Source organism: Typopeltis vanoorti, chromosome 1 (genome assembly GCF_054136105.1).
Source record: "Typopeltis vanoorti isolate ZY-2024b chromosome 1, IOZ_Tvanoo_1.0, whole genome shotgun sequence".
In the NCBI taxonomy this organism is placed as follows: Eukaryota; Metazoa; Arthropoda; class Arachnida; order Uropygi; family Thelyphonidae; genus Typopeltis; species Typopeltis vanoorti.
This window is the reverse complement of record NC_143549.1, coordinates 172,877,730-172,889,955: the sequence shown is the minus strand read 5'-3', so window position 1 is coordinate 172,889,955 and position 12,226 is coordinate 172,877,730. Positions and strand designations below refer to the sequence as shown.

The window sequence follows — 12,226 nt, the reverse complement described above, 5'->3', positions numbered from 1 at the left end:
AGATCTGCAAACATCTGTCTAGAAGAACATAAGAAACAGGGTACCACGTTGGACCTTCCTGGTTTCAAAGTGTAAGTGTCGAAATTGTACAAATGAGAAGGAACACTCTCCAAATTTTTGTAAAAAAAATTCTGGATGAAACTTGTAGTCTCTGGAATCTAAAACTTACATATTTCCATATTTTGTTTTTTTACCATGGTTTGAAACTTGGGAGGTTCAATGTGGAAACCCTGTACATCTGCTGCCATTAAGTATGGTCAGTCAGGTCTTGCTGATCATGACTTGGATACCTTGCACAGAATCAAATGAAAGAAAAGTATTATGTTTCACCATAACAAATACAAATTCAAAAGACTTTTTTTTTATGATTTGTAGCAGATTTAAAAAAAAACCCAACCTAATCTTGATAAATATGGTTGTATTAAACTTTCCAAGATGTGGGAAACTTTAATTCTTAGGCTTCCTGTTTAACAGCTAAGGCCAGCCATCAGCACTCATAGAGGGCATCCTCTCTTCCCTCATAGCACTTTAGTCTTTTCCACTTATTGTTTTGCAATTTTGTGCATTTTTACGATTTTTATGTTGTTTCTCTGATAATGTCTCAGTGACTGAGACAAAGTATATGATTGATTAAATGAATGTTTTTAATTATTTTTATGTGCTGTATTTATTCCATTAAAACTTATGAGTTCAAACCAGCATATAAGTCTAAATAGCCAAAAGAGAGAGATTAACATATATTGATTTCATTATAAAATAACTGTCTCCCAGATTTTTGGTAAATTGATCCAGCCCAGGTATACTTATTGAAATTTGGAGTATATTTTAAAGCTACTGCTGATTCCAAAAAAAACAGTCTCTCTGACTTGTGATATTTAGTATTTTCTCTGTTTTTTGGGGATTATAATCATTAGATAAAAAGTGTGATGAAGATAGATCTATTCAGTGGTAAAACCAGTATTATTGAACAGATAGTTCTCTCTCCATGTTAGTGTCCTTAGTATACTATACTGATATAGTGGATGATGGTTTGATTGCTTGTGCAAATAAATGTAAACTTTCTTTAAATGGAAAGGAATAATGGATTGTTTGGAAGGTGTGCAACTAGTGTATCTAAAAAAGATAAACAGTTATTTAATTCCTTTTTCATTGTAAAGTGCACTTTAGGATGTTGGATATTTAAATATTATTATTATGATTATTCCTGATACCTCCAAGGAGTCCGAAGACTCATCACGGGAGGACACCTACAACTGTCTCAACCACTGCACCGAACCTCTACTATGAATCATCTCCATCAACGCCATCTACCACCCACCTCCACCACCACCACCACTACAACTAGTATTTTTTGTCTGTAAATTGCGTGTGTTCTGAAGGGCCGATTTGTCTGTATGCAGGATGAAAAACCCGAGTTTCCGGGTGAAAAAATCCTGCTACCTCCATATGAGATTGACTAACTCACCTTCAATTGAAATCATCCAAATAAAGATTCCTCCCATCACGACGAGAATTGAACTTAGGCCTATTCCAATCGAAGGGCGCAATGTACCGTCATTCTTCCAATTGCACTACGGAGGCACTCTGTATGGAGGCGCTCTGTATATCTACATAGTGCAACAAAACCACTTGTTTGAGCATGGCTGTTTGAGCGCTTTGTACTCTAAGTGTTCTTATGTAGAAATTAGCCACAAGAGGAAGGGGGTAAACCCATGGCTGGCTGTTCCATCCAATATTTTGTATATTTTTCCTTTCAAAGTTAAATAACTAGCATGTACTGTAAATTTGAATACATCAATTATATATAGGACAAAAATGGGACTTTATCACTCTAAGTGTCTCAGTTAATGGTACATTAGTAAATTGTGTACGTAATATCAAAGTTAATCAAGTAATATCACAGCTAATCATTATGTTTATGCTTTTTAGAATATGGTTATTTAATATACTTTTTAAATTAATAGAATTTTTTACAAAGGAGGAAGAAATACCTGTAAGGGGGCTAGTGATTTTGCCAAATGTTTAGCATGTTGGCCTGTTTATACTATCAAAAATTGGGTGTAATTGTCTTGTTTGTGAAATTATGCTGGATGCTTTACACGAAAAGGTTTGACTTTGTTAATAGTTTCTTTGTCCAAGAAGTGACTTTTTTCAGTAATTTATGAACTTTATTCTTTCATGTAGTACTAGGATCATGATCTATGAATTTGTAGTAGACTGATCTTGTAGATATGTGCTCCTTATTATAATATTCTGTTTGATTCATTATTACAGGAATGTTATCTTTGTCGCTTTTGTTATACCAATATTCTTATGATTATATACTCTTTTAAGGCTCTGATTTCCTGCTGTGGAATATTGCTGGAGGAATCGCATACTATCAGTGAAGAAGAATTTTGTATTAAGCTGTATAAGGATCCTACAGTTTTAATTAGTATTACAATTAAAATCTTAGATTAAATAAACATATTATATTGCTTATATGCATAATTCTCACACACACACACACATGCACGCACACACAAGAGAGAGAGAAGATAATGATACGTGCCTTTAAATTCCTTTTCATTCTTTCTGTGAAATATTTATAATAGTCTTTTTGAGAGCTTATCTTCAAAGTTTTCAATTCATCTTCAATTTTCATGGATATATTAGTAATTTCATCTTCTGTATATAAGCTATCCATTTCAGCTGATGTGAGAAATTCACTTACAAGAATAAGAAAGTTGTCATTAACTAGATGAGCATCATTCATCAGCAGCATGGTACGAACATTCTCAACTCCACACTTGTAGAGTATTCTTTTAAGGTCATCCTATTAAAAATAATAATGAATAAATAAATAAACAGAACTGCTTTAATTTAATTTTGAAATTTAGAAAATTGTTAAAATAATCTTTATTATCATTATAATTGTCATTAGTCTTTCTTGGAGTCAAAAACCCTTATCCTGTGATGTTGTCACTATCAAATACAATGCCAATCAAACATACATTTAACTGTTGTAAAATTTCTGCATACATGTCCTTCTCTTTCAAGAATGCATTTTATCCCACTCACCCAACCATCCACCCACCAACCAAACATGAGGCAAAATACTGATCTCATTCCCTAACTTACATCTTCTCTATACAACTTCGGGGAATTGAGTGTCTCTCTCTCTCTCTCTCTTCTGGGGGACGGCATAGAGGAAGACAGGAATGGACTCCCTCCAATCTAAGACAAGTCTTTTCAGTAATAAATGGACGCAACCCTTCTCCTCACCAATTTACACATCTTAATTATTTCACCTCATTCCTATCCACTTACTCTGAAGATAGCATTCCTCCAATCTGTCCTCATTCCCAATATTTCTTCACAAATAAGGTGACAAATCTGAGCACTGTAGTCTGACTGAGCCTGTTACAATGAAATGATAACCTTTTTACATCCACACGTCAATGTCCTTTTCATCACTGTATAATCTGTTGTTTTCACAAATCAAAAAACAAGGTCCCAAAATTTCAGGTACATGTTTCCATCATTCCCTCCCCTCCCCCACAGTCTTATCTCTTAAACCTTATCTCTTAATACAACCTTAACACTGAATACACTATATCCAATTGTTACCTTCTAAATTTTAAATCTTATATACTGCAAGAGTGAATTGATCGTCTCACTTATGAGCTCACACAGATGGTCTATTTGAATCTTCCAAAAAAACTATATTCCTAATAGCTTTCCCTACCTTTATATCATATGCTAACATTGCATATCACAATTTTCCCAATATCACTCATGAATAAATAGAGGTGATTACTTGGGTGGTTGCCAGCAGTGCAAGGACCCCTGTGAAAAAAGGGTATATGTGGAACTACAAGGGGGGTGATTATGAAGAGCTCAGGAGACAGCTTGCAGGTGTAGCATGGAATGAGGAGTTAGCTGGAAAAGAGATCAATGCAGCTTGGGGGATTTTCAAAAAATATTTAGTGGATGCAATGTCTAAATGTATACCACGGGTGAGAAGGTTAAATAAGTTAGGTGTGAGATGGATGAATAAAGAGATTAAGCATGCAATACAAGTTTTACTAGGAATAATTAAGTATATATGCGTAATTGTTTAAGTAAGAGCGGCTGTAAACGTTGTACGCTACCGATAGTATTAGTGTGGGTTTTTTTTTTCTTGCTTAAACTAAATACGAAAACGTTAATATTAGACCTAGTAACCTGCAGAGAAAAAAAATGGCGGCTGCATTGTCATTCCATGATTTTAATTTGGATTTCAGTAGGTTCGTTAAGTGTGCGGTCTGTTATATGTATTCCTTCGATTACATAAATGATTTGTGGATGTTTAGTGCGGATGGAAGAAGGGTGTGTGCGAAATGTGACCTGAACGAGGAATTGATGAATGCGAATATGAAGTTGATGACAGAAAGTGCTAGTACCGATTGTGTCGTGAGTGCACGTTTGAAAGAGAATGGCGAGAAAGACAGGCGAAAAAATGTTAAAAAATCAGGAAAAAAGAAAAAGAGCGATTTGACAACCGTAACGGATGTTAAAAGGGACGAAAGTGAGGCGGAAAGAAACGAAATTGAGAGAACGAATGAAAGTAGAAATGGCGTGGTGCAGAAACCGCAAGTAAAAAAAATCGAAAGAATGAATGATAGCGAAAAAAGAATGACTGATGGTGAAAGTTGGACGCATGTTGGAACGAAAGTACTAAACCAAAGAAAGATGAATGACAGTAAAAGTGAAAAGAATGATAGCGAAAGTTGGACGTATGTTAGTCCGAAAGTACGGAAACAAAGAAAGATATGTGAGAGTGAAAGTGAGAAGAATGACAGTGAAAGTTGGACGTATGTTGGACCGAAAGTACGGAAACAAAGAAGGATGAATGAGAGGGAAAGTGAGAAGAGAGGGTCGAGAGTTAGAAAGTTAGAAAGATTTAATGATAGAGTGAATGTGTCGCGAGGTTCAGAAGGTGAATTGGATTGGATGAAGCAAGAAATGAAATGGATGCGGAATGAAATTAAGAGAATGCAGGTCAAAACTATTAAAATAAATCATGATGGCATGAAAGAGTTAACAAAAGATGAGCGAGTGGCGTTGTATGGCGACTCCATTATTAAAGGTGTGCTAGAGGATAAAATGCACAAGGTATGTTTTCCAGGCGGTAAAATGAGTAGAGTGATTGAGGCATTGAACATGAGGCGGGAACGAGCAAAAGAGTTAATTGTATTAATTGGAACAAATGATTTGAGAGAGAACAAAGAGCATGTCAAAATGAATGTCAGGAGACTGCTTGGAAAGATAAAGGAGAATAGTGTGACAGGAAGGGTGGTCAGTGTGTTGCCTAGGTATGATTGTGGTGAAATGAGGCGGAGAGCAAGGATTATGAATGATATTCTGGCTGAAATGTGTGAGGAGATGGCAGTACAGTTTGTTAATGTGTGGAATGAGTTTGAGGGACGAAGTGAGCTGTATGGGAGCGATGGACTGCATTTGAGTGGTTATGGTGTGAGTCGCTTGGAGAGACTGCTGCTGGAAGGTAGAGAAGTGAATAGAGAGAATGAATCAGATCAAGAGGGGAGTGATGTGGAAGAGCAGGAGAGTAAGACAGGAGAGATTGAAGGAGTGGAAATGAATGTGGAAGTGAGTGGTATGAGTATAGATAATGAGAGAATGGGTGTGCAAGAGGAGCAGGGAAACGGGGAGGCTCAGGGTGGACAGGGATACACAGCGTGAGAAAGGTGGATGCTCCAAGAGGAGGTGAGAGAATGTGTAGGCAGGAAAGTAATGGGATGATCAGGGATCAAAAGGAAACAGATGGAATTGCAAAGGGTTCTAAAATGAAGAAGCAGAAAGGGAAATGGCCCCAGTCCAGCATGGAGAGATCACACCGAGTGAGTGGTATCAGTGGAACTAGCTGTAGATCCAGAAATGAGTTGTTGTGTTTGTATACCAATGCTAGAAGTATAAGAAACAAGGCGGATGAAATGGTTGCACTAATTGCGTCTGTGCACCCAGAGATTGTCGGAATAAGTGAGACATGGTTAGATGAGGATGACATCCTGACAGGAATAGAGATGGAAAGGTATGATGTGTTTCGTGAGGATAGAAGGGGTAAAAAGGGAGGGGGAGTGCTATTGATGATAGAGAAAGAGTTATGTCCATACAAGGTAGAGATGCAAGGGGGAAATGGGGCCAGTGGTTTTGAGGCAGTATGGTGTGAGATAGAGGTGAATAGAATCAAATACTTGGTGGGATGTTGTTATAGACCTGGTAATGTGGATGGTGGTGATAGTGAAATGTATAGTCAAATAAGCCAAGCAAATAAGAAAAGGGTGATCATTATGGGTGATTTTAATTATGGCAATATAGACTGGAATGAAGAGATAGCAACTGGAAGTAAAGAAAATGAGTTTCTTGAGTTTTTGAGGGATAACTACCTCAGACAGTATGTAACAGAGGGCACAAGAGGATTAAGGGTCTTGGATTTGGTCATCTCATCGGAGGATGTAATTATCAATGAGGTATCAAATCATCCACCAATTGGTGAAAGTGACCATGAGGTGATTACTTGGGTGGTTGCCAGCAGTGCAAGGACCCCTGTGAAAAAAGGGTATATGTGGAACTACAAGGGGGGTGATTATGAAGAGCTCAGGAGACAGCTTGCAGGTGTAGCATGGAATGAGGAGTTAGCTGGAAAAGAGATCAATGCAGCTTGGGGGATTTTCAAAAAATATTTAGTGGATGCAATGTCTAAATGTATACCACGGGTGAGAAGGTTAAATAAGTTAGGTGTGAGATGGATGAATAAAGAGATTAAGCATGCAATACAGAGAAAAAGGGCATTGTGGAGGCAGCATAAGAGAAGTGCAAGTAACCAATTTCATGAGTTCTACAAAGACCAGGCAAGGAGAGTGACTTGGTTGGTGAGAGTAGCTAAAGAGAGGTATGAACAGCAGTTAGCTAATGAAGCTAAAAAGAATCCTAGGGAGTTCTTTCGATATGTAGCCAGCAAAAGAAAGAATGATTATGGAAGGATGACATTGATTGGAGGAAATGGTATAAAGACAGCTGTTGCAGAATGTGTGGTGGAGATACTTAATGAGAAGTTCATAAAGATCTTTCAATCTTGTGAATGTGACTTCATGGAGGGATTGAGAGCAGTTGATGATGGGGAGGAGTGACTGACTGTAGGTTAGCAAGAGGTGTATGGGAAGTTGAGTAAACTAGATGTTAATAAGGCTCTGGAACTTGATAATATATCACCACGTATTCTGAAGGAATGTGCCAGAGAGTTGACACCTGCCTTGACATATTTTTTTAATACGAGTCTTGCACTTGGTGAAGTCCCTAAAGAGTGGAAGGAGGGCAAGATTGTGCCACTTCATAAAGGAGGTGATCGAACTCAAGCATCAAACTATAGGCCTATCTGTGTGTCGGGTGTTGTGGTTAAGTTGTTGGAGAAGCTTGTGAGAGCTAGAATCCAGAGTTGGGTTGACAACAATGGTATAATCTTTGATGGACAGCATGGATTTGCTAAAGGGAGGTCGTGTTTTAGTAATCTACTTACTTATTACAATAAAGTGACTGCTTCCTTGGACAGAGGAGAAGGATACACAGTAATATACTTGGATTTCGCAAAAGCTTTTGATAGAGTGCCTCATGATAAGTTGACAGTCAAACTAGAGCAGATGGGGTTGGATATTAGATTAGTGCATTGGATTGGAGACTGGCTATCTGATAGGTATCAACAAGTTGTGTATGGGGGTGCAATATCCAGGAAAAGGAAAGTCACTAGTGGAGTGCCTCAGGGATCTGTTTTAGGGCCATTACTATTTAACTTGTATATTAATGATATTGGCGAAGATTTGGATGGAGATATTCAGTTGTTTGCAGATGATGCAAAGTTGGGAAGAACCATAAAGAGTAGTGAAGATGTTGTGGCCTTGCAAGAAGACTTGAATAAATTGAGTGATTGGGCAAGCAAATGGGGGTGTGAGTTCAATGTTGCAAAATGTAAGGTTTTAAAATTTGGAAAACAAAGATGGGATGCAGAATTTATGCTTGGTAAGAATATATTGTTGGAAGTAGGGGAAATAAGAGATCTGGGAGTGATAGTGGATAAAGATCTAAAATTTAGGGGTCACATCGCCAAAATTGTGAAGACAACACAAAGACTTCTGGGAATGATGAGGAGGACACTGACGTGTAGAAGTAGGGAGATTCTTGTTCCATTGTATAAGGCTTTGATTAGGCCACACATGGACTATTGTGCCCAGATTTGGTCACCTGGTTTTCAGAAGGATGAGGAGATGTTGGAAAGGGTCCAAAGGCGACTGACTAAGGTAGTTTCTGACCTCTGGAATGTCGAGTATGAGGAAAGATTGAAAAGATGTAATTTGCAGAGACTAGTGGAGAGAAGGAAGAGGGGAGATATGATAGAGACCTACAAGTTGGTAAGGGGTTGCTATAGGATCAATGGTGGAGAAGTTCTACAGCGAATAGTGGGAGATCAGGGGAGAACCAGAGGTCATCCCTGGAAACTGTATAAAGAGGGTGTGAGTAGGGGAGTGAGAGGCAGGTTTTTTTCGTGCAGAGTTGTGAATGATTGGAATGCCTTGCCTGAGAGTGTGGTGTCTGCAAGGAGTTTGAATGTGTTTAAGACCCGGTATGATGAGATGTGTGTGAGATAAAAGGACCTCCTAGATGAGTCTTTGACTCCATGAGGTCTTGTTTAATAATAATAATAATAATAATAATAAAAAAGGCTCTACAACAGATTTCTTTGGAATACTTAATGATCTATATTCCTCTTCTTGGATACTGTTTTCCCATAAACTCTTTGATGATACAAGTCACTGTCCTAACCCTCTCTATTTATGATCCTACTCATTCTGGGTCAGTTTATACAGCAACTTGATATGTGGCTGATTGATATGGCAAAGGCCTTTGCAAAATTATATATAGGATCCCCCCCCTCCCCTCGCTTCCTTATCCAATACACGAATTAATCTGTTTTGCATGCAGTTGGACTCCTAAACACAGCCTTCTCTTAACACTCTTGCTAATTTGTATAGATCTTCTGTTATCCATTTCTGGATCTAGATAGAACACAAACCTCTCTAATGCATTCAGATCACTACTCTAGAGAGTGACTTATAATTTGAAAGCTCAGGCTTGGTGGAACACTTTTACCCTCCTTCCACTCAGCAATTTGTTTTTTTTTTTTCCCACTTGGTTTGAAAGTAAGATTGCCAATGAAATAATTTCATGACTAGACTTCCTATATATTATAGACTTTATAGACTTCCTATAAAGGCTAAGCAAACAAAAGCCTACACATGTAGAGATCTCTATATACAAGTAAACTAGCATGAGAATACAATTTCTTGTTATGCATAATTTACCTGCTTTCACTATTCTGGGATGTAAGATTCCTTTAAATATGTCATCACATATTTTAGAGGGAGAATATTCAGGGAGTGTGTTAGGTGAGTGGTGCACATCTACGGAAGAATGGCAATATCACTGATATTATATTTTTGCATTCATTCCCATTAAAGACTCTCCTAATTGTTTTTAGGGGAGTCTTTAATGGGACTCCTGGCTTCACATGATTCCTAAAATTAAACACAATATACTAATGCTTCATGAAGAGGACAATTTTTGATGCTTAAACATTTGTGTTAATAGCCCGGGTGTGGTCACATACATATACACCTTTGAGCCCTTTGAACAGAACAGGTATAGGTGGAAAACAGTGGGTCAAATTCTTAGTGTTCCAGTGGTTTTAAATCATCCAGAAGGCAAGGCAGGGTGTGCACTGAGACGATAGCACCCAGAAATCACTGGCTGTTGAAAGTTTATTTTTTCACTTGGTTAGAGTATAATAAAATTAGTTTAATCCTTTATCCAAGTGTGAGCAAACAAAGTTTGCGCCTGAAGTATCTTCAGGACTAGGGTAAAGTGATACAACACCAGGGCAACTCGTTGCAAAGGTGGAGAAAGCTACCAACACTCCTAACTCAGTATCTCCTATAATGCAAAACACATCTCCTTGCGGATATGTCTAATGTTATGCATTAAAGGAAGGGCCACTACCCAGACTAGTTTCGACCTTTATTGAGGTCTCTTCAGTGGGAGCCAGGCCCTAGTGGAAATACCAGGCAGAAACATTAGCAGGTCATCTCTACCTATAGGAGTTGCCAAATGGTGTGCCACCCTTTTTTAATAAATTACTCTGGATTTAGAGAAAGATGTTGAAAGTTTATTTTTTCACTTGGTTAGAGTATAATAAAATTAGTTTAATCCTTTATCCAAGTGTGAGCAAACAAAGTTTGCGCCTGAAGTATCTTCAGGACTAGGGTAAAGTGATACAACGCCAATGCTTCTGCCTGGTATTTCCACTAGGGCCTGGCTCCCACTGAAGAGACCTCAATAAAGGTCGAAACTAGTCTGGGTAGTGGCCCTTCCTTTAATGCATAACATTAGACATATCCGCAAGGAGATGTGTTTTGCATTATAGGAGATACTGAGTTAGGAGTGTTGGTAGCTTTCTCCACCTTTGCAACGAGTTGCCCTGGTGTTGTATCACTTTACCCTAGTCCTGAAGATACTTCAGGCGCAAACTTTGTTCGCTCACACTTGGATAAAGGATTAAACTAATTTTATTATATAAAATCACTGGCTGTGATTGGTTATTGTGTCAATACCAATCCAACTGAATATTGTCATTTGTCATGTGTTGCTATTTTTGTTTTCTGATATGCAAAACAGATGAGTTTCATCTGTTTTGCATATCAGATCATACTGATATGCAAACATGGATATCATACTGATATCCACGTCAGTTCATAATGTGGAGTATGAACTGACATGGGCGAGCAAGTTTTCATATATAATATAGACAAATTTTTAATATATAATTGTCCATAAATTTATAACTTTTTTGTCCATATTTACAATGGGAAACAGCGTTGATGACCTAACGAATGTGCCGTTTTCTGCCAGAACTTTTACAGATTGAATGAGTGTAATCGAAGGTGGTAAGCCTCATGCTCCTCTTACAAATTTACTGAGCAAGCACAAAGATGCGAAAATTGAGTACATGAGACACTTCTGTATTTCACAGTACGATATAGTAGAATGTCCAACTAGATATGAAGTGTGGTCAAGATTTTTTTGTTGGCCTTGTTTATTATTCTCCAGAGAGAAAGGCATTTGGAATAAGCATGGATATTCTGACCTTAATCAATTTACAGCAGCAGCAGCAGCAGGAGCAGTGAAAAATCATGAGCATTCCCAATTACATGTTCAGTCATTTTTAAATCTTAAGTTTGAAAAACAAAGAACTGGCCCTTTCATTGACAAACAAAGAAAAATTGAAGGTTACCCATCGCAATGAACAGGTAAAGAAAAATATAGACATTTTAAAAATATTAATTGATACAATATGCTATTTGGCTAAGCAAGAGCTTTCTTTGAGAGGCCATTGAAACTGAAGATTCAGCTAATCGAGGAAATTATATAGAATTTTTGAATGTGTTCTGTGAGCATGATCCTCTTTTAGATAGTCATTTAACGGATTCAACTATATTTCAAGGAACTTCTTCCAAAGTACAAAATAATATCATTAGCACTAGAGATGGATCAAGCGGGTGTCAGACCTGGCAGCTGTCAAGAGCCACGAGCTATGTAGAAAAATGAAAAGAGATCTATTAAAATGATGCAGATATTATTATGCAATTTGATGATGAATTGGAACAGTTTCTACTGTGTTTAAAAGATAAAGACAAATTCAATACTGCCACGCAAGTATATCAGGCTGCAAGGGAAATGTTGTCAACTTTTCCAAATGTCAGAAAAAATTTTAGGGGCCTTGGAAATTTTACCGTGAGGGATCTCCAGCTGGCTTAATTCACCCCTGATTAGTTCTATATCTGATGTGGTTAAGGATGTCAATTGGCGTGTTAGTTACACCTCTTGTGGTAGAATTTTATTTCTAAAATTAAATGTTAAGTGGCTGGATGATATGGAATATCTGAAATGCAATTCAAACTGATTTCAAGTTACACACACACACACACACACACACACACACACACACACACACACACACACACACATATATTCATTTTGCTTTTCCTAAATTGAGCGCTTTCTATATCCAATGACTGTATTATAAACATCTGATACACATATTTTCTGGAACTGAAAATTTGAAAGCAAATTTTAGGAC

At 37.6% G+C, this 12,226-nt stretch overlaps 1 protein-coding gene across 1 annotated transcript in view; it reads right to left on the bottom strand.

Moving 5' to 3' along the window:
- The window catches only part of Dhc93AB (Dynein heavy chain at 93AB), a 1,274,973-nt gene that overhangs the window by 395,173 nt on the left and 867,574 nt on the right, over positions 1–12,226 (bottom strand). Inside the window, exon 41 of the mRNA XM_090403805.1 lies at positions 2,552–2,815. Coding sequence (XP_090259931.1) covers positions 2,552–2,815 — 264 coding nt within the window. The remainder of the gene's footprint in view (positions 1–2,551; positions 2,816–12,226) is intronic.